Raw genomic sequence first — 25,740 nt, 5'->3', positions numbered from 1 at the left:
AGAGGATCAGGTCGGGGACAAGGATTCACGCAAGGTGAGAGCGGCGCATTATCTGCCAGTATGGGGGAGAACTGGCAGATTCTTGAGAAATTGGCGCCAGCTTTCCAGCGACCCCTGGGTGTTGCAGATGATTGTGGGTATGCGCCTAGAGTTCGTACAACCGCCCGTTCAAGGGCACAGGCCCCACCAGCAGCGGCTAGGACGTGCAGAACAGAAGCTTCTAGCCCAGGAGCTAAGTCTCCTAGCAGCGAAGAACGCCATAGAAAGGTGCCCGAGAGCGCCCAGATTTATAAGCAATATGTTTCTGGTGTACAGAAAGGAGAAAGTGCGGCCAGTTATAAACTTAAAAGAGCTGAACGGTTGGATAATCTACCGACATTTCAAGATGGAAGGCATCCATCAGCTCCAGGACTTGCTCAGGGAGAAAGATTGGCTGACGAGATTGGATCTGAAGGATGCTTACCTGACGATTCCAGTAGCGGAAGAATTCAGGGCTTTCCTAGCTTTTCTCTGGAAAGGGCAGCTGTGGTAATTCAAGACCATGCCCTTCAGGCTTGCCTCGGCGCCTTGGGCCTTTACCAAGGTGATGAAGCCGGTAGCGGCGGCGATAAGAGAGAAAGGGATAAGATTGATCATCTATCTAGACGACCTTCTGCTTCTAGCCGAAGATCGAGAGTCCCTCAGGTACCAGACAAAATGGGTCCAGGACCTGCTGGTTTCTCTAGGATTTCTAGTGAATGTAGAGAAATCTGACACCGAGCCGGCGCAAAGACTGGACTTTCTGGGCTTCGTCCTAGACACCAGGAAAGTCACGCTTGAGCTTCCAGCCCGGAAGATTTGCGATATCAAGAGAGAATTAAGAGGGTGCCTCCAGCGAGAGGTAGTATCCCTCCGAACATTAGCAAGGGTTGTGGGGCTGCTCACGGCCTCGATCCAAGCCATATTTCCTGGGCCGTTGCATTATCGGGCGCTGCAGGGATTCAAAATAAAGCATCTGCAGCAGGGTCTGAGATACCACCAGTTAGTGCCGTTAGATCAGGAATCCAAGACAGAACTAGAATGGTGGTTACAGAATATGGACGCCTGGAATGGACGTGCCATTTTCGGGGACAGACCAGATCTGATTATAGAATCCGACGCCAGTTGTTTGGGCTGGGGCGCTCGGTGTGGAGACCTGCAGACAGGGGGAAAATGGAGCGAGGAGGAGCTCCAGTTACACATAAATTGTCTGGAACTACCAGCAGGATCCTTCGCGATCAGAGCTTTTACGAAGGGAAGAATGAGATCATGCGTCCTCTTAAAGATGGACAACATATCAGCAGTACGATACATAAATCACCTAGGCGGGACCAGATCCAGAATGCTAGCAGAACTAGCGACGGACTTTTGGCATCGCTGCCTACAGTCAGATACATCAGTCACAGCGTAGTACCTTCCTGGAACTCAGAACATAACAGCGGACTGGAACTCTCGCTACCTCACAGATTCCAGCGATTGGAGGCTGGGTCCAGCAGTGTTTCAGAGAATGACCGAGAGATGGGGGGCCAGTACACATAGGCCTGTTCGCGTCTCGGTTGAACACCCAGACAGCAGAATATTTCAGCTGGAGGCTGGACCCGGGAGCGCTAGGAACAGATGCGTTCTTGCAGGAGTGGAGCGGAGGTCCGCACTACGCGTTTCCCCCTTTCATGATGCTGAGCAGAGTTCTAGCGAAGTGGCGAGGGAGACAGCGGAGCTGCTATTAGTAGCACCATGCTGGAAGGCGCAAGTATGGTTTCCGACGCTTATGGAGTTAGCGGTAGATTACCTGAGGCTGCTCCCAGAAGCAGAGCACCTGCTCACGGACCCAGCTGGGTCGTATCACCCTCTGAGAGTGAAGGGGACACTCCCGCTCATTGGGTGCAGGATATCAGGACACGCTGGGCGTTGCCAGGCATTTCGGATCAGGATGCACAGCTTATCGCTGAATCCTGGGCTCCGTCCACGAGAAGGAGCTATGACGCAGCTTGGGCCAAGTGGACTAGCTGGTGCAGAGGGAGTGGTGGTCATCCCATTTCTGCGCCTGTAGTGACGATCTTGAATTTTTTGGCTCAATTATTGCAAAGTGGGAAAGCTTTCCGCACCATAGGAGTATACAGGTCAGCCATATCCGCAGGGCATCTCCCTATCGAGGGCGTACCAGCAGGAGAGCACCCAGCAGTCGTTCGGCTGATTAAAGGGGCAAAATTTGCAGTACCCCCAGAGCCTTGATACAAGACAGTCTGGGACGTGCTGGCAGTTCTTAAGCTGTTAGAGAGCTGGCCAGGGAACAGATATCTATCACTGAAGCAGCTATCAGGAAAGTTAGCGATGCTATTGTGTCTAGTTTCGTGCAAACGCGTCTCAGACGTGAGGGCCCTAGACGTAGATAGGAAGTCATTTGGGCCAGAGGGAGTGACGTTCTCAATAGTGGGGAGATCTAAGACAGGGACGTCGTCAGTCCACTACCGGTATTTCCCGAATAAACCTAAGTGGTGCGTAGCAAGCTGCATAAAAGAATACGAGAGCAAGACAGCGGAACATAGAGCAGCGAATACTAAGCAGCTGCTTATTGCGCGAAGAAAGCCTTTCAAGGTCGTATCCACAGCGACTATCGCGAGATGGGTTAAAGAGATTATGCTTACGGCAGGAATAGATGTGGGGAAGTATGGAGCACATTCAGTGCACGGAGCTATGGCATCTAAGGCGTTTAGGACAGGAGTGTCGCTTAGAGATAGTATGCTAACTGCAGATTGGTCGAATGATCAAACTTTTAAGGAGTTGTATTTCAAGCCGACAGAGTTTAGCAGCTACAGTGTTGGGAAGCTTTGAACAAGCATAATGCTCGCCTCCAGTCTTGTCATAGAATGTAGATTTCCCCTGGTATCTGCGCAGGGAGTATTAATTCTGTTAAAGACTAGGAGGCGAGCATTAAATCCCACCCGAAATATGTATTGAGCATTATATTGGATAACTGTATGTGATAATATTAAGATGTGATCGTCGATACATGGACACCACCCTGATTTTTCTGATTTCCTTATTCCTAGGAGAGGAGCAGAAGAACATTTGAAGTAGGAGACTAGAGGAGATAGTCACCAGAGTCGAGGAGGTTCGACATTCGTTGGAGTGATTCAAGTCATTGCCAGTTGCAGGACTTAGTGTGGAGTTATCAGTAAGGCTGGCAGAGCGAGTAAAAGAGAGGAGGAGCTCGGGGACAGGATGTGGTCATAGCTGAGCATGGAAGGAGATTGACTACAGAGACTATGGGGATTGTAGTTCAAAAAGGAGAAAAGTCTGTTCAGACTGTTTTCAGTGTTATGGTTTTTTGAGTTTGTTGAAACTGCTGAAGAGTGGTAAATTTAAAGAAGTTGAAGCATAATGCTCGCCTCCTAGTGTTTAATAGAATTAATACTCCCTGCACAGAAAGCAGGGGTAATCTACATTGCTAGTTAACTGGTGCCTTGCTAGCTCTGTACGTTGCACGTGTTCCCTCATGCACCTGATCGGAACGCTGCCCTTGTCCCCCGGGCACCCTGGTGGCCTGTAGAGCCACGGACACTACGTCTGTCTAGCTATGACTTGGGAACCCTGGTGCTCTTATGGCCGGCTGCATGCTCTAGATCTGTCTTTTGGCTCGGGGGCAAAGAAACCGCGTGCAGTTTGTGTTTCCTGTGCCTTTGAAATAAGGCACAGTGGCGTGGCGTACCAAATGACTTGTCTTGCCCCTCCATTTTTGCGCACGGGTCTAAACGTGCGAGGATCGGTGGCGCATGCTGCGTTTCCCCACAGCATACACCAGTGTATGTGCAGCTGTGGCGCTTTTTTCTCCTCACTTTTTAGCCTCCCCAATCTCGTGCCGCTCCTCTTTCTTTGCATCTGTGCATTGCTCTGACAACGCCTCGGGCTATTCTCTTTTCTTAGTACATTTGCCCCCACTGTTCTATCCCTCCGTCGCACCCGCCCCCCCATGGTCTGGTGTGAGGACCAACTATCAAATAATTGAAAGCGCAATATGCATAGAGGCAATGGAAGTCTGTCTTGAAAGTAGCAGCCATAGGAGATTTGGCCCAATGCAGAAAGTGGCACTGGTTCCATTTTGCAGACCTCCAATTTGTAGCAGGGTAAGGCTCCAGGTGATGGTTAAGGCACTCAGTATTGTTCTTGGTTCAGGATTTGCCTACCACTAAATGACAGAATACCCACTAAGCAAAAGTTGCCATTGTTGTTTTTCCATAATGCCGTGGGAGAGCGTCCAGACGAACGCCAGTGGCTCTTTTTGATCCCCCAAGTACAGGGGCTGGGCACCAAAGCTACACAATTCTGCTTCTCGGGCCAATTTTAGTGCCCCAGCAAATGCATAGTCCCCTTCATCATTTGTTGTTGCATTTTATGGAGTCGCCCACTGCCTTGTGACCAATTCAAGTGGTGGGTTGTCCTATCATGGAAAATGATCTCCAGTTTTCAAAATGGCTTCTCACATTCCCAGGCAGGCTTCCATAACCGCAGACAAGAGCTTGTTCAACCAAACATGGAACAATCTTAGTATCTACAACACAAGTAATGAAGATCGAGATAATGCGGTTACTTTGAAGTTACAGTCTACTACAAATGAGAATTATATGAGAATAAATATTCATTTTTGACCATCCGACTGTTTGCAAGTGTCTTCTCTTTAAATGACCATGTTGGCGCGACTTGGATAACCCCATTTACAAACCAAGAGCTCTGAGCTGCCATTATTTCTGCACATTGCTCTTGAAACAAAGCTTGAGTTACCGCTCCTATGTGATTATTTCAGAATGACGCATATGCCCAAGTGTCATTCCGCAGAGACCTTTCCGAAATGTCCCTGATTGCACCTATTCTGATTTGCGGTCCCGTAGACGGGATTGTGCTGGGAGTCTTTTTGCCTTGGTGCTCCTCTCGCAATTTGGCTTTCTTGGTCTCATCCAAAGAACACCCCTGGCTCCCCTGTCTCTGTCCCCACACTTCCTACCGAATGCAGGACTTTAAGTGGGCCGGGGCCGAGCCCTGGCAGTCTTGAAAAGCTTCCTCCCAGCTAGAGTTCCCTTTGTGTCCAACGCAAGCAGCCGGCAATGGCACGCTATTAACTGAACACTTCAAGAGCTCTGAACAGAGTTGTGTCAATCACGCTCATGTGATTAATGCTGCTATGATGGAATACGTGCAGGGAAGCTGTTTACTGACAGCCAACACCTGACTTCCAAATCGTGAAGCTGTCCAAATGTCTACTCATTGAATATAAATGTATAGTCATTGTTTGCAGTCATTTTGCTGTCAGGGTGTTATCATACATGAAAGCAATATGCAGGCTGGTGTACATTATGTGCTCAGAAAGGTTGCAGGCTTGAATCATTGTCACAGATATGTCATATTTAAAATGGGTGTCCATTCTTTTGTTCCTAAAACACTCTTTGGGTTTATGAAAAATACCTCTTATTGGATCAAGTCACCCCCACCCCTTCCTTTCTCATAGGTGACATCCGGGCTGTGGAAGATGCCTGGGGGCTTAGTAGGTGGGGACCTCTTTAGAATGATGTTTGGGCGGGGTGGGGTGGAGGGGTAAATCTGTCCCCTTCTGAGGTAGGTGTGTGGTCCATAGATTATAAAGGAGATGTTTCCTAATCCAAACTCCAATGAGGGATTTCCCTGGATTTTTCATGGACGGTGGAAAACATGAGCCCTGCCTTAAACGTCATTATGGTATCTTAGTGTGATTTGTAACAGTCACTGCTGCCATTTTCATTATCTCCATGAATTTAGGTGGCTCTGGAAAGCAAGAGGTGTGTGGGTATGTTAGTGGGAGGAGAGGGAGAGCGCAAGGGTGCTTTGCTGTTTTGGTAGTTTCAGTTCAGAAAACAACAGTCGCTGTGTGGGGGTTTGCTTCTAGCATGTACGGGTTGATGGATGTGCAAGTGTTTGTGTCTGTTTGGGGCATTGTGTGTCTGCAGCGTGGTTTGAGCATATTGCGATCAGTGACTTATTGGAGTTGTGGATTTTTGCTGTTTTGGCGGTCTTGTGATAGTCATGTGTGGGTGTCATATTTGGTCAGTGAGTGTTGTCTGCAAGAGTGAGGAGAGTTTTAGTGGGGTTTATTTTAGGAAGGAGTGATACTTGCACCATTCTTACTTTGATGGTTTGGTGTTTCAGACCAAGATCTTTTGTGGCGGGAGTTAGCAAAGCTAGGTCATTCCATTGCTTGAAAGCCCGGGCGGGACCCTGTACTTCGTGGGGTAGTCTTTGTTTTGGGGTTCTGTGTTTGCCTTGGGTCATGCTGTGCCTTTTTTAGTAGGGCAGGTCCACAAGACATGTTTTACTGCTTTCCTGAAGGTCGGGTGTTCCTATATTTCCTTGGGAGCGAGTTCCAGCGCCTTGTTGAGATGTATGCGCCATATTTCATTTTTGAGAATTGTTTGGGTCCCTGACGTATGTCGTTGATGGTTCTCCTGGTTCTTTTTGGTCTATATATTGAGATGTCTTTCTTTCAGGAATTCTGCTCCTTGGCTGTGAATTGCTCTGTGGCAATGCAGAGTGTTTTCAAGTGGATCCTTTTCTTGACTGGTAGCCAGTGTAGGGATCCCGTGTGTTCTCTCTTGTCGACCCGTAGGCGGAGCCTCACTGCTGCGTTCTGTACCCATAAAGAAACATACAGAATGGTGTCACACGAGGACCAATTTCATAGTGTCTATCAAACGTTCATGATTGATGTGACGTAATAAATATGGCATTTCCCTGTAAGAAGCCAGTTTCCACTCGCAAGAATTAAGAAAATAGTTTTCATTTATTTCTGTACATTTTGTACAATTGGTAATAAGAAAGAACGAAAGGTCAAGCTCAACCACCATATCAAGTCATATCAACATTATATTACACTAAAATCCCATAAACAAGGCCATTCACATGTTCATACTCCCATCCCATCCCTACCTGTCCACACGCACACACATCTACACATAGCAAATCCATGCAAACAATGCAAAAAAGTGCTAGAGTGCTGAAGCCTTCAACCGAGACGAAAAATGCATGCACCGATTGTGGATTGGACACACAAGCCTCTGACTAGGGCTGTAAAACATTGATCATCTGTTAAGGTCCAATGTTTTACAGCCCTATTCAGAGGCTTGACAAAGCAACCTGTTCCTCCTTTAGGCTACGCCTAGCATACTTTGGCCATGTATGCTAGGTAGAGCCCAACCCCTGCGATTTTCTATCCCAGTTAAAGCACTGCACCAGTGACATCTCTTCTCTCTGAATTACGGGGAGGACCACCCCGGCACCCTCCCGGTCTCCTCGCCAGTCAACTTACTATTATTATTGGCGTATTTATTGAGCGCAGACCTAGCTTCTGGAAGCAACTGAGCACTTTACAATCACGCTACTTGCACGCTAGCCCCATACCCCCAAAAAATCGAGGTTTAGCCTTCTGTGGCCTGCCCTCTGTCTGTCTTCCGATTTGACGCCTTGCCCCTCCATCACGCAGACTTGCTGGCCTCTACAGCCATTACAGCTTCTGGGTAGTAAGGGCATGTTTGATCCATTACACAAAACCTACTGGGGGTCATTTTCCCCAAAGTGCACATTGCATGAAGGGAAACCCAATGTGTGCACTTTATACATTGTTTCTACGCATTGTGGCGAAGTAAGACATATATCCGGGGCGGACCCAAGGTTACGCGTCACTTTAACGCACTGCAGAGAAAGGATTTGGAAACACCAATGGATTCCCTAAGAAGCCAAGTGGTCTTCAGCCTAAAGCCTAAAGATCACTTGCTGGCAGCAAAGCATTCAGATTTGGCTTGGGAGAAGCAGATGGGGTTTGGGGTTTGAAAAACGGCTCCAGGGGGTTATGGAAATGGGTACAAGGCCCCGATTCCCTGCAGAGGTCCAAAAAGCGGGCTAGCAAATAACCTATTTTCTTCGTGACTTTTTACTGTCTCGTCACCCAGATATGATCTGTCTGAGCTTGACTTTAGGATGTGTGAGAAACCCTTTCAGGGGGGCTCATCTTTGCACTATCGAGATCCATTCAGTGATTTTGGGCATCCGCAGTGCACTGTCTTTCTGAAACCCTTCATGGGATCATGATGTAACTGCAGGGTAGATCGTGGTCTGCACTTTGAGACCCATTAATATTATGTGAGATTTGCTTTTGATATTTCTGTGTGTTTTTGTTGGGTTTATAGGCTGCCATGGGGTAACATGATCTTCAGTTGGCTGGCAGGGGCGCCGGCTAAGGGAGGAGGTGACTGACATAGTAAACCATTATTGTCAAAGCCCACAGGCGTGGGATAGGCATTTACCAGGCACTACCATAATGGCTTGGCCTTCTTGCCAACAGCTGGCGAACTGTTACTACTTGGGCATAACCCATACAACAACTAAAGCTGTTGGCTTTGCCAGTGCTTGTTTTTAACAGGACTTCAGTGCAAGGAACAGATGCAAAAAACCCCTTTGCTTTGAAACAGGTGGTTGAAGGCCCACTTGCTTCAAACATATTTATTAGGCCAGGAGCTGATTTGCAGTTGCAATTAAGCCATTATATTTCCAAAGACTGCTTAGAAGTAACACTGACTACCCATTAAAATCGCAACGCTAAGTCAATGAGATCTGAGGAATGTGTTTTGGTCTGGGAGGGGTAGGTAGTTGGTGGGAATGCCCAAGGGCCTATCCTGGCCATAGCATTGCCATGGCAATTTGACAGATAAAAAGCCAAACGGCACAGGCTGCCCCTCCGCCCGCCTCCTTGCAACCCATATCTTACCTATCTTCACTTTCCATGCAAATAGTATTGACCTTTAGTCATGGCTAACAGTGCCACCCAATAGTCAAAACTAAAAATGGCTAGCACCGTGACCATCCTTGAGTATGTGGGACTGATCTTTCTGACTACTGCCTCATTAGCTCTTTCCCATGGGAACTACCATGCATGGCCTTTAAGCACAGCTGTTGGGTAAGATTAGTCAGCACTGGCTGATCATTTCCTGACTGACCTCTTCTCTTTTTCCATCCAGGTGCCTTGCCAGAACTGGTTGCCAACGGTGATGCAGAGGAAAAGGTAATGTTGGGCAGTTTTGGTAATCTCCCTGGGTGATCTGGGGGGGAAGGACAACCAGTGCCATTGTAGGTTGGGGCGCTTCCGTGGAGTTGGGAAGAAGTGTTCTGGGCACGATCGTCCAGGTTCAAGTTGGAGCTGTATAAGGCACAAAGGGGACAGGCATCCTTCAAAGGTGTGGGGTTGTTCTTGTGAAGTTCTCCACCGTGTAGGCATGACGGGCACAGTCACAGCTTTGGGTTTGTTGAAGGACACATTCTTGGGCCTGTGCGGAGTCAGCATGAGGACAATGTTAACCCAATTGCTCTTGTATGTATTCACACCGTATACCATGCTGTAGTGGATCAATTGCGGCTTTGCAATTGTTTGAGTTGCTCTGTCCCGGGTGTAGGTAATGAGAAGATCCTCATGTCACGCCTGCCGCGCACCTTCAGAAGGTAGTTGGCCTTTTTGATTCCCTGGCCCCCTCCTGCAACCAAAGCTTGCCACTCCCTTTCTGTCAGTGTGATGTCAAGAACTGTAACAGTTTCGAGTGGGAGGAAGACACTGTAGCTTAGACCAGGATGTGAGTCTTCGAAGCTCTCATTGAGTTCTCCAGCAGGTGTCTCTGTACCCCTGGAGAAGCATACTCATCTGGGGGTACACGGCCTGCTTTACTCTACAGTCTGAATGCAAGTGGATTGCTGAATCCCTGATATGCCCCTTAATAGTCCCCCAGCATGTCTGGGCTGCTTTGGGATCGGTCATGTTGTGGCGCTGAATCTTGTTAATAATTCGGGCCTCTTCCATGGTAGAATAGATGCTTCCCTGTGTGCCCGCCTCATGCCTCTTCACCCTCTCCCCACCCCCTTCTCTTAGGTGAGTGCTGCACAGATACCTTCTGAAGTGGTCCTGGAGAGCCCACCCTCCACGCCAAGGCCAAGCTCCACAGCATCTACCGCATCCACGCCAGACGAACCCGATGGGAAGGAGAATGAGGACATTCCAGAGGGGAACACCAGGAGTGTGCAGGTGAGGGTGTGCAGTAGCGAGGTGAGGAGGGTTCTCTGAGGCAAGAACCCTAGGCTTCAGGTTTTGCCTATTGGCCCAAGGGCCTAACCATAGTGCTGTAAGTGGGATGTGAAATCAAGGTGGCGGCTCTGACAAGGAGGGGGGTGGCTTAATCAAGGGCCACCTCCCGCCTCTTCTTTGTCTTACCTAATTGTGGTGCCGACCAACAACTAAAGAAGGAGTTGCAAGGATGAGGGTGATGATCACTGTATCTCTTTTGTTAAAGGAATGCCTGGCTGTGGTTGCCGCTACAATTAAGTAACAAAAAGGAGAGGCATGAGGGTGTCCTCCTCTGTGCTAAACAGTCGTCGTTGCTACAAGACGAAGCATTTTTTTCTGAAGCCTGAAGCTCTCACGCAGCGGCATGTACGAAAAAAATCAGATTGGCCAGATATTTCTCCCGTGTTCGCAAGAGGCTTTAGACCGTAAAAGAAAAATGCTTTGGCTTGTAGCAGCCTGATCGGCTCAGGCTACTAGTGGACTTTAGGGAGCCCCGTCAGCGCCCTGTTTCAGAAGTACTTTCCGGAGAGTGGCAGGGCCCTGTCCCAGCTAGCCCAAGTCCACTTGCCCTGCCTTGACAGACACTGCATCCGCATCTGTAGTGCAGGGGACCCACATTGCTCGGGTAACTCTAGGTTGGCTTAATGTTTGTGTGTGTGTTTTGGATGGCTTGAATACCAGGGGACCCTTGCCACGTTCTGCAGCCTCCTTGGCCCTTCCCTTATTGGGGGCGACCTCTTGCCAGTGGGGCCTTACTGCGGCAATATTTTACCAGAGCATTTGAAAAATGGAGCCCTTAAATCTGCTTTTGTACTGATGCCTATTTTGATCTGCCAGCCATCCCAGCACAGCTCTGCCTTGTCTGTCTGTTAGGTAGAAGCAGTTTCAGTTCTGTGTGTTTTTATCGGTGTTCTCTTTATCTGTGGTCCCGTTTTTCTGTATTTTTTTTATCCTTTTACTTTCGCTGTTTTCCTTTTTCCTTTACTTAAAAAAAAATCCCCGATTGTTGGACTTTAAAGTTTGTCCTACCCAGCTGGTGTGAGGCCAAAGGGAAGTACTGTCACTTTAGCTGCATCAGCGTATGCTTCTGTGAAGCTGATGCGGCTGCTCATTGAATACCACAGACCCTTCAAGTGGACCTCTGGCATAGATGCTCTCTGAGGGGGTGAGCTAACTGGCATGGTCAAAAATGGCTGCCACTGTGACCGTCTTGGGACTCATGTGACTAATGCCTCGTTAACCCCTCTCCAAGGAGCTCCCAGGCCTTGCACTGCCATTGGGTGGCCTTTGTCAGCAGTGGCCGATCAATTCCTGATCTATTCCCCTTTTCCATTTACATCTTTTTCCAGAATGGGTCAAGAAAAGATCCCTGAACATAGTGACTTGTCGCAACAAGTAGTCCCTCAAATAATCTACAGACCACCTATATTTTGTAGCTTGGTATCTTTCCAACAGTGTGGGGCCATGCATTACCGCCATAAGCCCGAGTGCATGACAGACCGACAATGGTCCATTATATGATTAATAATGCGCCTGTACACGAGTGTTTCTAGGCGTGACAAGACAAGGAAGGAAGGGAGGACAAAACAACGATCTTACTAGGCCTTGTGTCATTCAGATCACCCATTTGCTCGAGTCCCCCTCCCCCCCCCACAACCCACATAGCTGGGCACCCTGCACAATGCAGCCGTGTTCGTTATGCTCGTGTGCTTATTTATAATTCTGGTTGAAAGCTGTATGTCACCTTGCTGCCACTTCTTAGCGCTTGATGATTGCATGATTGGCCTGTGCTTTTGTGGTCTGGAGTCTGAGGTAGGGTTGACTGCTGAGCACTCTCTGATTAATGGGGCCGGGTGCACCTGCAAAAAGGAGGGGTCCTAATCAATTCCACTCAATTGCTTTTGCTGCAAAAACGGGGCATGCTTCGGAATTGGCATTGTCAGGCGCTATACGAGGAAAGCTGAATGGTCTCCAGATGTCACCTTCAGGAGAAGAACCTGAGCGCACAGCCTAAGGTGGAGGATAAATCGGGGGGGGACCAGAGGGAGTAGGTGGTTGCGGGGGGAGGGTCGGCTTTGACAGTGAGATAAACCAGCCCTGACAACATTCAAGGATTGCCTTGCGAGGGAGATGATGCTCTTTGTCAAGAAAATCTGTTTTCAATTTCACGTTGGGCTCAATACGCTGGTGTCAATCAGGCAGTCTGTGCTGGTGTCAATCAGGCAGTCTGGTTCACTGAGGAATTTCACCAAGCATCTTCTTCTGTAGATTTCTACAGGTTGCTCTTCCTAGGCCAACCGCTGATGCAGCCGCCTCTCCCACGTGCCAGCCAAAACTGTTGTGACTATGCCCTTTGGGTAGCCAGGGATCAGTAGTTTGTCCTGAATTCCCGTAAGGAATCCTTGTAGGCCCTGCCCACTCAGCACTTTATGGTTGGCTTATAAAGTGCTGATGTGTCTATGCTAATTTGTTATGTAGATGACACAAGGGCTCCAGCGGATACTCATTATGTTTTCATCCCTTGTTCCTGGCCTATTGTTAATTGTTGTTTTCTCTCTGTCCGTACTGTTTCCTTTTTCTGTTGGTGTTACTTGTACTTTCTCATTTTCTGGTTTTGTCACTAATATATATATTTCTGAGGCTTGTGGAATCTGCTTAGATCACATGCTGCGCATAGGCTGACATCTAGTGGAGGCTGCTGAGTATTACAGTTGTTTTCGAAACTCAAAGGGACGTCGAAAAGGGCGTGCCAGAAATACTATCCCTAGTGTGACGTCCCCTGTACCCATGATACCTCACATGTGTAGGTCCCTGAGATTGTTTCCCCCACCCCCCCATACTAGTCGGACAAGCAAGTGGTCAGTGGGACGATCTAGTGGTAATTTCGCCAACACTAGTACAGAACCATCGCTGGTGGACGAGAGATAATCTAACGAAAGGGAAACCTTTCTACAATCCAGAAGTACAGGCAGTTGTCACGACAGATGCCTCACTGGCAGGGTGCGGTGCTCACTACCTTCACCCCACAGCTCAGGGTCTGTGGTCTCACAATGTAGCTCAAAACCACATCAATCTGCTGGAACTTCTGGCAGTATTCAAAGCCCTTCAGGCATTTCGAACCCCATTTAGCAACCCTATCGGTGCAGATCCTAACAGACAGCACTACAGCAATGTTTTATATCAACAAAGCGTGGGGTACACGGTCTCCAAATCTGTCCACACTTGCACAGCAAATTTGGAAATGGGCACTCTGACGGAAAATGTTCCTGTCATCACAACATATTCCAGGGGAACTCAACTCTCTAGCAGACTCATTGAGCAGAGATCCCCTACCAGAGGAACACAAATGGCGTCTACATGAAGAGGTCGTAGAACACCTCTTCCCTCAGTGGGGTTTCCCCACTATAGACCTATTCACCACAAGCGAAAACAGTCAATGCCCAGACTTCGCGTCCAGGTTCCCTCAGCCAGGATCCAAGGGGAACACCCTATGGATGAACTGGTCAGGGATATTTGCCTATGCTTTTCCATCAACCCCTCTCATGAGGAAAGTGGTGAACAAGATCCACAAGGAACCAATGACGCTTATCCCAGTTGCTCCTATGTGGGCAAGACAACCCTGGTATCCACACCTGCGCAAACTGGCTGTGTGCGACCCCATCAAACTCCCGTGCCAATACAACTTACTCTCCCAGCACGAGGAACTAACAGTGCATCCGCAGCCCCACTCATTGAACTTGGCAGCATGGCTCCTGAGGTCATAGAGTTTGGACATCTCAACCTGCCACAGGCATGCATGGATATCTTGAAAGAATCAAGAAAACCAAACACTAGGCACTGTTACTTTGACAAATGGAGAAGATTTGTAATTTGGTGCCAGGCTAAACTAATCGACCCCATCTAATGCACTCCATCCCACATTCTAACTTACATGCTCCATTTGCTAGATGCAGGGATAGTATTGAACTCCCTAAAAGTCCACCTGGCTGCTTTGTCAGCCTACATGACCTCTCATAACAAAGTCTTATGGTGGAAAGTACGGTAATCAAAGCATTTATGGAAGGAGTAATGAGACTCCACCCTCCAATTTCTAACCTGCCGCCAGGGTGGGACCTCAATGTGGTACTCGCTAAGCTCATGGGACCCCCTTTCAAGCCAATGCACAAGTCTAGTCTCAAACACCTGACTTATAAAACTGCCTTCTTAGTGGCTGTAAACTTCCATAAGAAGGGTCAGTGCAATCCAAGCGTTGTCAGTGCCGGATCCTTTCTTTGTAGTGCACAAAGACAAGCTGGTTTTACTTACTCACTCCAGGTTCTCACCTAAATTCATCTCCAAAGTTCATGTAAACCAGTCAATTGAGCTACCGGCTTTCTTCCAAGAACCCAACAGCTCAGCTGAGGTAAAACTCCACACACTAGATACGTAGACGGACCAGACCGCTAAGGAAAACAGATCAATTGTTTGTCTCCATAGCGCCAGACAGAGAAGGTGACCGTATTTCTAAAAATGCCATCTCCAGATGGATAGTCAGATGTAACCAACTGTGCTATTCCTTATCAAATAAAACTCTGCCTTTTATGCCCAGGGCTCCCTCCACAAGAGGTACAGGAGCCACTCTGGCCTTCATTGAAAATTGTCCCCTTAGACAGTATTTGCAAGGCAGCTACATGGAGCTCTATACATACCTTCACTCAGCACTACTGCATTGACACTCATTCCAAGACAGATACACAAGTGGGACAAGCGGTTCTAAGACATTTATTCGCTCAGAAACCTTCTCACATCCCACCTCCTTCTTCTTCCACTGCTCGCTAGTCTATGCACAGCATGTGATCTAAGCAGATTCCACAAGACTCAGAAGGGATACATTACTCACTGTAATCGTATTTCTGATGCTTGTATCTGCTTAGATTCACATGCGCCTGACCTTCCTCCCCTCTGAGAGAATGTGCATAACTTGTGAGATTGTCTATCCTATCTGCTTGGATACTTCTGTACTCGCGCTACTCCTCATGCTACCTCATGTCAGAAAAATACAATCTGAGGGACCGACACGTGTGAGGGATCATGGGTACAGGGGACGTCACACTAGGGATAGTATTACTGGCACGCCTTATTCGATGTTCCTTTTGGAGTTTCGAAAACAACTGTAATACTCTGCAGCTTCCACTAGATGCCGGCCTATGCACAGCATGTGAATCTAAGCAGATACACGTATCAGAAATACGATTACGGTGAGTAATGTATCATATATATATATATATATATATATATATATATATATATATATATATATATGTCAACATGTCTCTCTGTGTCTCTTTCTACCACACCAGCGGGTTATCATGTTTTTATGTTTTGTTTCCATACAACTTGGGAGATTCTATCACAATCAGGGGTGAGATAGTCTCTTATGCCCCCAGATTCAGAGACACTGCTTCTCTTAAGGGCGAGACCCACTATCGCAGCAAATAGACTGCTTAGAGAGTGTGCACCGCCTGGGAGGGGCGGGGGGGCATGTATTTTTTTTAAGTAATAATCCGTAGCTCAGTCTTTGTTTTAACCTGAATTTGTCTTTCTCTCCCAACTCTTCTGCCCCTTTTGCCCCTGTGCACCTTCTCTCTCTCATCATGCCTGTTTGCGGCTGCAAGGAGCCCCAGAACACCACGGCAGACTCCGATCTGGACCTCAACATGTCGTTGGCCATCGCTAAAGAGAGGGCACGTCAGAAAAGATCTCAAAAGAAGGCGCCACCCATGGACTGGAGCAAGAAAAACGAGCTCTTTAGCAACCTCTAGGCCTCACCCAGTGTTTAAGTGTCACAAAGGCACTGGAGCAGGTGGGACCTAGCAATAAAAACCCTCCTGCCTGCCTTGGTACACACCCTTGGTACATCCACGTCCAGCAAATCTGTAGCTGAAGGGCCGGAGACAACCGTATGGCTCATCTAACCACATCTACTGCATGTGCAGCCCCTACACTGGAACCATGCATGGCGAGCCCCTTGCTCCACCAGCACCTTAAGCCTGCTCATCTTTCCTTTAGCGCCCAGTGTCTCTTCCTGGGCAGTTCTCCGAGTTCTGGGCATTGCCTGCCACCTCTGATTCATCACTCCTAAAGTGCCCGAAGTCTGTTCCCTTTTTCCCAGCACGAGCCTCATCACTGAGCATCTACATGATTCCATATCTGCTCCAGCACCACACACCTGCTCCCTTCATGCCCCCTCTCTGTCTCTTCTAGCACTTGGCACCTTCTCCATGCACAGCCCTTTTGCGCTTTTAGGATCTCCTGTCTGCTCTGTACACAGATCCCACCGCTACACCAGCTCTTGGGATCTTCTCCCTGCACAACCCCCCCATTTCTTCCAGCACCGGGCATCTATACTCTTCCTGTTTGAGCATAATGATTTATTTTGCCAACATTTGAGAAACAATGACTGAGTATGCAATTCCAGCAGTATTTCGGAGTGTTTGCCAAGGATTCTTGAGTTTCTTTCCATAGAGCTATATAAGGTAGAGATTTAATATCACTGTGTGTTTTGTGGGGCGTAGTCTGAATGTGAACTGATTTGGCTGGGACTGAGGAAGAGTAGATTCACCTCTCAGCCTTGGAGCCGCCAACCATCAGTAGAACCTGCTGTGGAATGCTTGTATCTTCAGAGTCTCAGACTGGACAGGAAGCGGCCCATGGCAAGCTTGCTCATGTACATGTGGGCCATTAGAATTGCAGTTTGGTGGTTTGCTTCTCGCGTGGTGTGAGATGGCCTGCATGCATACGTGTCCTGATAGAGGGATCACCACGCCTCTCCTGACGCCATTGCCTACCCCTCATGGCAGCCCATCTACTTCCCCTCATGGCAGCCCAACGAGTCCAGGATCATGAGGAACTCCTTCTTTGACGCCCTCTTCGTCTTTTGTGGACCATGCCCTTGAATTTGATGAACAAGCTTGAATGAATCCCCTCTGAGAACAGAAGGGCTATGAGGGCGCTGGAGGCAGTTCTCGAGGGGTCTCCTCCAAGAGCCAGTGCTTATGAATGCAGGATTTTTTGGTGGCAATCACTTAATCCCAGAACACTTGTAATGTTTAATGTGGCTCTCAAAGCCAGTGGTGTTGCCAAGATCCCGGCAGATAATTCTCGAAAGCCCATTAGTTGTAGGTGAATACAATATCATGGACATTTCGAAGGTCACTGTTTGTGGAACCATTAAGAAGCGTGTTGCAGAGGTCCCACACCCACTATATTGGATATTAAAGAGTATGCTTATGAGTTCAAGAAAGAGTGTGGCTATGGCCTCCACTTCCAACAGCTTGGCCGTTGTGCGATCTCAGCCGAGCAGGTTGCGTGCTTTACTACTTTTGACTACGGAGAAAATGATCATGTCACTGAGGGCACCACCAGGCATAACTTCACCCATCCTCCTCTTCTCAACATTCCATCAGTCTTCACCAAGGCACCACAGTGTGGCAGTCATCTTTTGGCCTATCATGAGAGGGGTGCCCCTGCTTTTGGCGGCTCCTGGCACTCGAAATTTCCACGATAGATAGCAGACTCTACCATCCACTACCCGCAATGGTGCAGACTCTCCTCACCCACAATTCATCCCACGTGCCATGCCGTAAGCGCAAGCCAGCAGGCCCCACCTCCCACCAGCTTCTGTCTGCCTTCCTTTGGATTTCTGTAGGTTTAATCTGAATTCTGCCCCCACTCGTGTGCCTGTCCATTTCACAGCATTCCACAACGTTCAGTGTTTAGAATCTTTAATTTTAAAATGAAGAACACAATTTTGAACATAGGAATATTTTTATAGTGTAAAATCAAATGGTTGTTATTGTTGAAGATTGTGATTTGTGAAAGTCGATTAAGACTTTAAACGGACTGTAATCAGACGTCGTCCAATCCAGAAAATACGAATTCTAGGCTTGAATGAAGTATAAATAAGATTTGTGTCTGTGGTTATTTTTTGGATCTCTAAGTGCAAAAAACGATTGTGTGGCGTCTGCAAAATGGCGACTGGTTATTGAGTCTTTTCTTTAATATGTCAATGCTGAGGGGTGCCTGCCTTTTATGGCGAGGGCTTTCAACTTTGTAAACAGAGAGGTAGTTCTGCTAAGTCTTCAGACTGAGCAATCTGCCATGCACCTGACAGGAGCATCTGAGGCCTGATACCCGGAGATGTGTGTAACCTGGAGGATATCCCTTTTGGCCGAGGTCTGAGCCGGTAAGCAGGGTGCAAGCTGGCTGATCGCCTTGCTTCCCGCGCCCCAAGCCTAGAAGATCTGTGCAACCTTTGTGTATTACATAGCTCTGCTGTCGAAAGTGCATGAGGATTTGATCAATTCATTGGGAAATGTCAAATGCAATACTGTGCATATAGGTATTCATTGCTGTGCTACTGTCTGACCACATTATATCACTATCACTAGAGGGGTGTTGGGCTTTCTATACCTCCACCTTCTGCCCCTATAGCATGGGGAGCCCTAACTCCACAGCCAATGGCCCATTTTTACATGACACTACCCTTTAATCCCTCTATATGTCAATGCCCCATTTAGAGCGATGTATTTTCACATTTTCTTGGGGGTAGAACCCCCACTCCTCCAAACTCAGTTTAGAGCGATTGGGTCTGCTCGCTTCTTTACTCAGTTTAGAGGGGCTAGTCTTGGGGCTAGTCTTATGTGCAACTTTCGCTCGCATGGATGTGGGGCCACATTGACAAATCATTCCAGGACTACATTTGGGTCCCAGCTGGGCGAGAACGGGGTCACTTTTCTCACCTATGGGGTAAAATGGCTCCCTGACTTCTTGAGGTGTGTCCAAGCGTCCCCCTGTGTTCTGATGTCCTAAATACCTGATCGTCTCATCAGAGTGTGGCGGGTTCAACTACAGGTATAATGGGTTCCTACCTCACCAAGGGGCGTTTGTTAGTCCACTATAGAGCGGGTGTTTGATGCAAGAGGTTGTGTGTGCCTGTTGCCTGCCTTGGCAGCACCGCTTGCTGCAGCTCCCTTTATCTGATCCTGGTGTTTATTAACCTGATTACCGGGCAGGACTCCTGACCCTGTCATGGGAACAGCTGAGCATTGATAATCTCTCGCCACACACGCACACATTCAGCGGCCTAATCCCGGAGAATGTGTCCCTCCTCGGGTAAACACGGGGGCCATGCCAACACACCACATGCACCTCCCACGCCCTGGCAGCTCGAGAGAGCTAGGAGTGGTTGTGTGGGCCGTGGGTGGAAGCAGGTTGTGATTGATTATCGCTGCAAGCCTGTCTGGAGCCATTATCACCCAGGAATAGTGTGCTTGAGGTTGCTGGCACCCAGACCCGGGATTTATCTCCACCTGCTGGCACTTAGGTGTTAAAGGCATGGCAGAGCTCTGTCTGCTGATTTACTGGATGTTGAGCAATCTGACAATTCTCATCAACTTCTGCCCAGGCCTGGCCCCACACACCGGTGTGTGCCCACGGCTAGGATGCAGATGCCGCCGCCAAGGCTCTTTGACCAGAATCAATGTGTACCCTCTACTGTCCCGGGCCTGTCACATATGTAGGCTCTACCCACTGCTGCTAAGACTCCTGTGGCATGGCCAGTCTGTGCCTGATACTGCACAGATCTATTGAGCATGGCAAGCGATTGTGCCTGCTGCGTCCCCGGTCTAGTCCCTAATACAATGGCAATCTATGTCCCTGCCACCTAAACCCCTACCGAGTCCCTGAGACCTGGCAGTTCTGCATGTTCGACACTACTCACACCACTGAGCCATGTGCACTCATGCAGATGTCTTCCAGACTACGAATTCATAGCCGGATTGTGTCCACTGCCCACCAAATCCTTAGATACAGTCACATTGTGACTATGGCTTTTGGGCATGGACATTGCCTGTACGCACGTCCCACAGGCACCATGAGGCATGACCCGTTTATTCATGCTGCCACCTAAGTCCCTGTGTCACGACCCGTCTGTGTCCATTGCCTCTCTGACACCCACCTGGGTCACTTCCAACCTGAGCCTGCTGCTTTCAAGACGCTTGGGGAATGCACAGTCTTTGCATGATGCTACTGATGCCAGTGTGGCATGGCTTTTATACTCTTTCGCCCAGGCACCTGGAACAGAGCCAGGCTGTGCCCACTACCAACCAAGCTTTCTCCTGTCCAGACGCAGGAGGCAGAGCTGGTCAATGCCCATTCCTGCCCATGCCCTGAGGCATGGCCAGGCTGTGCCCATGCCAGCTCATTCCCATGAAGCATGAATAGTCTGTTTCCACTACTGATGTCCGGATGCCCCCCACTCCATCCCCAAGTTACCATTAGCATGCCTAGTCGATGCCTAACAATACAGACACAGTTTCCCCCCCACCCGCCACTGTTACGTGTCTGCAGCATGGATACTTTATCGTTGCGACCATCTAGACCATGGGCATTGGTAAGTGTGGGCCCTCTGCTGCCTAGCCTGAGGCATGGCTTATATGTACTGGAAAGTAGCTAGATTGTGCATAATGCCATCCAGGCACTGAGGCATAACCAGTCTGTGCTCCCCTCTGCCTAAGTCCATGAGGCAGGACCATGTTCTCCTCTTCTGTCCAGGCCTATGGAGCATGGTCAGTCTGTTGCCAGTACCACCATGACCGCTGTGGCATGATTAGTTTGTGCCTGCTGCTGCCCAGGATCCTAAGGCACAGGTGGCATGTCATAACTAATAACTGAGACGCAGTCTTTCCCCCACTTCTAGCACAAGAACCTCAGGTCCCTTTGAGTCATGGCCAGCCTGTCCCCACTGTCACTAGGTCACCGGAGGCATTGTCAATCTGTTCCTGCTGTTGTGCTGGCCCCTGAAGTAGGGTCCCTCTTCTCCCGTTGCCTTTACGTCTCTAAAGTATAGTCCCATATCCGTCTCTGAAGGCTATTCATTCTTCTGTACAAAATTGGGAAGAGGAGGAAGAGTGGCCTTTGTCACCAAAACTGAACTTCAGCTTCTGCCCATACCATGTGATTGCTCTGGTTGTGAAATATTACATGTTAAAAAGACACCAACCACTCAATCCTGTATTCATTTTGTTCTGATCTAGCAACCTCCTCATGCAATTTCGGATTTCAATGAGGATATTGCACAATATTTTAGTACATTTAACAGGCCCAAAAGTTCTATTCTATTCGTGGGTGACCTAAATCGCTGGCCTTGAAAGGTCCTGAATAAAGATGCCATTGATTTGGAACAGAAACTCCTTAATATCGAATATCGGGTCATAAATAACGAACCCACAAATGACAACAACAACATGTTCGACTGGGTTACAGCCAAAAACAAAGAGACCTTGGCCGTGTGGCCAGCGGTGCGGGCTGCACACCCTTGGACCACTCTTAAGTGGTAAAGTCCAAGTAAATGTATTCCAAACTTAGATGTATTTCTCCAAAGATTTTAATTAATGAAATATTGTTTGCAAAAAACGCCAATCTTCAAATTAAACTATCATGGCAGAACATGTATGGCCTATGCATTTCGGGTCGTAACCTTTCCTAAGGGCCTGTGATTAAACCTAATTTTACATTCATTGGTCACAGAAGTTGTCACATAATCAACATCGAACAAGAATATCATACCATAAGCAACAAGTTGTGGCAAAAAAACGGCGTCACATTAACATAATCAAAGCATATGTAATCATGCATGCAAAGAAAACGAGCACGTTCATACATTACCCCCGTTCCAATTGGTTAGTATGTGTATCACGGATCACATGGGTGTGGGAAAGATCCAAAATAACACGTATCAATAGATATAAGGAAAAAAGAAGAAAAGGGGAAAGCGAAAGAAAACACGAGAAAATAAAAGAAAAATCAGTGTCTTGTAAATCACATTAACCAACGTCTCTTCAGTGCTGTAATGCCTCTAGCTAATCCAGTAAAGCAGTATCACTAACCTTCAGTTAGCGTTGCTGTAGAAACTGACTTGCAATTTCACAATTTCACCAGCGGTCAAACCCGCAGGATAAATATGCGTACGGCGAAGTCTCTGTAGAGAGATCGAACGTGCGTGTTAGGGCGGACATGGACCATAGTCAAACGCAAAGATCTTAGACCATTTGCATCATAATAGACATAAACTTACATGCGTAATGACTCGTAGCTCTTTCCTGATGCCGAACGCTTTCGCGCGCGTGCAAAACAGGATCCCTAGTTGTGGTTGCTGCCGATCGCCTAGGCAACCGTTGCTTAGTGCGCGATGGCCATGTTGGAAAAGTAAACCCACTGGGTTACATGCAACTAGTCTGGCGGCCATATTAGAATGGCGCGTGAGAAGTGTGCTATTCTGTAAGTAAACGCCTAATTTACCAAGTGAGCACAATGCTGTGCTAATGCCTTAATCCATTTTAAAGCTAAATATAATCACTGAAAAATTTCTTACAACAGTGGGAGTCGGCAGATCGGAATTTCTCTAGGGACATGACTGCCACGAAACATGGCTAGGTCCAAAATAAAAGCATAAAAATAAATCTAGAAAAAGATGCTAAAGAGTCATTAGAGACCTGCTAAAAGAAAATGTGGACACCAAAACTACGCTTCACAAAGATATTCTTATATCAAAAATGGTATACATATTAGAAAAGTGCTCAAATAAACTAATGGACAGCAATTCAGAAATTAAATAAAACGGAGGAACAAAAGAACATCCCACACATAAAATTAAAATCAAATAAGATAGCATCAAAACTTAACAATGTCACATGACCAGATGGTCAGAAAACTGGTTACAAGGTTCATAGAAAACAACTCTTATCCAGTTCTTTGTTCATCCCTTGTGGGGCAATGGACCCCATTCTTTCTATCCACTGTGCTTCTCTCTGAGCCCTTAGTTTCTTCATATTGCCGATTTGTCCCTTCGTGGGTATAACCTCCAGAACTGCAAATTTGAGCTGGGCAACCGTGTGTCCATTGTCTTGAAAATGCCTCGCTACTGATGATGTTCTATTGTTAAGTCTGATGCAGGATTTAAGTTCATTAATGCGGACAAGTACTTGCGTGTGGTTTCTCCGACATAGTACTGGGCACAAAGACACTTAATAGCATATATAACATTCTCTGATAAACATGTAGCATGATACTTCAATTTAATGTGCTCTCCTGTTCGAGGATGGGATATATATGGACCCTTAAATATATTATTGCAGTTCCCGCAACGCATGCACGGATATGTGCCAGGATGTTTATCGCGTATTCTTTGTTTGTCACAGACAAAAACCCACCAGTTCACATTCATCAAACTACTCCCTGCATTCAGTCTGTTCACTATGTAATTGAATTCTCAACAGAACCTAAGAGCAATCTTCAAAAACCTCTTAAACTTAATAAGAAGGTTATTAGTCAGAATTTCAAAAAGATTTCAACCTCCGACATGCGATCGTTCTTAGAGTCAATCGTGGCATCCACTACCAACTTAGATCATGTTGAATCCTTGGTAAATTCTTATACCACATCCCTCCAAGAGATGATTAGTCAACCTTAGTCGAAGCGGGCAATTAGGTCAGAGTCAATCATAAACCTCAAAATTGGTTCACTCCTGAACTATGTACTCTCATGAAAGTCAAACGCTCTCTCTGAGCTAAATGGTTGAAAGATCCCTCCAATGAGAACAAGGAGCTTTGGAAAGCTTTAGACAAAAGTTATAAACTTAAAATAACTGAAACAACAAAGAACTTCTTTAACACGTAAATTGAAGATGCCTCAAATAAATCGGGGAAACTCTTCCAGATATTCAAATCGGTGGAAAAAGCCCAAAGCCCTTATCACCACCCACACACCCTCAGCACATGATTGTGCGATAGTTCAGGCTGCTTTTGAAGCTAACATTGCTAAGGCTAGGGACAAGATCTCGGCTGCCCAAATATCTCTGATATCAAGTGGTAATCCACCTATATCCTTGGGGGGGGGATCATACCTTCCCGAAACCTTCCTTCAATCCCATCTTGGTATCGGACATGGAGAAGCTACTCTTCAACATGAAATCTGCTTCTTGCGCTGAAAACCTCCTTCCGCCAAAAATTATCCTTGTACATGGAGCTGCGTTGGCCCCTCTCCTGACTCGCATAGTTAACTCCTCTTTCTGTGATGGCAAATCCCCCTTTCCATCAAAGCGGTCACTGATAGCCCCCTCCCCAAAAAACTGGCTGAGACCCCAGAGACACAACAAATCTCAGACCAATCACAAACTGCCATTTCCTTTTGAAGATCCTGGATAAAGTTGGAACAACACAATTACAACCTTTTGTGGAGGCCAGCAACATATTGCATGGGGGTCAATCAGGTTTTAGGCCAGCCCATAGCACCGAAACGGCCTTAGCGGATTTACAATCCTGCATGTTGGGGATCATAGCGAAAGGCCAGTCAGGACTATTGGTTCTCCTGGACCTTTCGGCAGCTTTTGACCTGCTTGATCACCAACGCCTTCTGAATGCACTTGACACTACTGGAAACTGCTCTGAAGAAGCAGTTGAGTGGTTTAAATCTTTTCTGACCCATCAAGTGTCCAGAATACACTGGGTTGACACTTTCTCCCCACCAGCTCCCATTGTATGCGGGGCACCATGGGAGCCTGCTTATCGGGTTTGCTGTTTAATATCTACATCCATCCCCTCTGCTACCTCCTTGAGAACTCCGGACTATTTTTTACCAACTACGTGGATGACACGCAATTGGCTCTGGAACTCAATGGGGACTTTTCCATCCTCAAGACTTCTCTCTTTATACAATCAGATTGAATCTTGGATGTATCAAAACTGGTTGTGTATAAATCGAGGAAAGACAGAGCTCCAGATTTTTGGCTCTCACCAGGCTAGATGTAAGCTTCGTGCTGAATATGAACATTTTCTTATAAAGCACACCACCATCCCAGTTAAGAATAAGGTAAACACGTTGGCTGTCATTCTTTAATCGTCTCTCAATGCTGATGAACATGCCAATCTGATTAGCAGAAATTCTAATTACTATCTCTGACTGCTAAGAAACACCAGGCCATTCTTAACTGAGGCGAATTCTGCTACCATTGCCGGTGCGATTATTTTACCATGATTTGACTACTGTAATGCCTTTCAACTCGTGGCAAACACTACCAGCCTAATAAGAAGCCAGCACATCCAGAATGATGCAGTATGAATCGTAAAGAATGTCCCATGGAAAGACCACATTTCAAAACATCAGAAAAATCTTCACTGGCTGTCTATACAAGATTGTATCAAGTTCAAAATATGCCCCCTTGGCCACTGCTGTCTTTATGGCAATGCTCCTTCCTATCTTATCTGCCATTTTTCATCACTCGTCAGCAAGACCATTGCACTCGTGTGACCAAGTTCAGGTCTCTTGCCCTGCTTTCAAATGCCTGGGAAGATCTTTCCCAGTCAGTGCAGCACAGCTTTGGAATTCCCTCTCTCCTACATTGAGACTTGAAGAAAACTTGCTCTCTTTCAGGAGAACACTAAAGACCATGCTCTTTAAGAAATTGGCTCCCCCCTCCTGTTTTTGATTTAGACTTGACCTTGTCCCGTCACCTTCCTTTTCGTCCTTGTGTGTATGTGCGCCCTAATGTCTGAGGGCTG

At 47.4% G+C, this 25,740-nt stretch overlaps 1 protein-coding gene and 1 long non-coding RNA gene across 2 annotated transcripts in view; one reads left to right on the top strand and one right to left on the bottom strand.

Moving 5' to 3' along the window:
* NHERF1 (NHERF family PDZ scaffold protein 1) overlaps window positions 1-18,090 on the top strand; it is a 191,295-nt gene extending 173,205 nt beyond the window's left edge. Inside the window, exons 4-6 of the mRNA XM_069654864.1 lie at window positions 9,054-9,097; window positions 9,953-10,105; window positions 15,799-18,090. Coding sequence (XP_069510965.1) covers window positions 9,054-9,097; window positions 9,953-10,105; window positions 15,799-15,945 — 344 coding nt within the window. The 3' untranslated portion in view covers window positions 15,946-18,090. The remainder of the gene's footprint in view (window positions 1-9,053; window positions 9,098-9,952; window positions 10,106-15,798) is intronic.
* A 3,461-nt stretch (window positions 18,091-21,551) lies between these two features.
* LOC138583007 (uncharacterized) lies at window positions 21,552-22,376 on the bottom strand. The gene is made up of 3 exons (XR_011305134.1): window positions 22,260-22,376; window positions 22,072-22,163; window positions 21,552-21,687 (listed from the first exon to the last, which is right to left on the bottom strand). It is a non-coding gene; the product is annotated as an uncharacterized lncRNA (long non-coding RNA).
* Between the last annotated feature and the right edge of the window lie 3,364 nt (window positions 22,377-25,740).

This window comes from Ambystoma mexicanum, chromosome 3q (assembly GCF_040938575.1).
Source record: "Ambystoma mexicanum isolate Mex_15411 chromosome 3q, UKY_AmexF1_1, whole genome shotgun sequence".
Taxonomy (NCBI): Eukaryota; Metazoa; Chordata; class Amphibia; order Caudata; family Ambystomatidae; genus Ambystoma; species Ambystoma mexicanum.
Note: the sequence above shows the minus strand (reverse complement) of the source record. Positions and strands in the feature narration are given on the sequence as shown.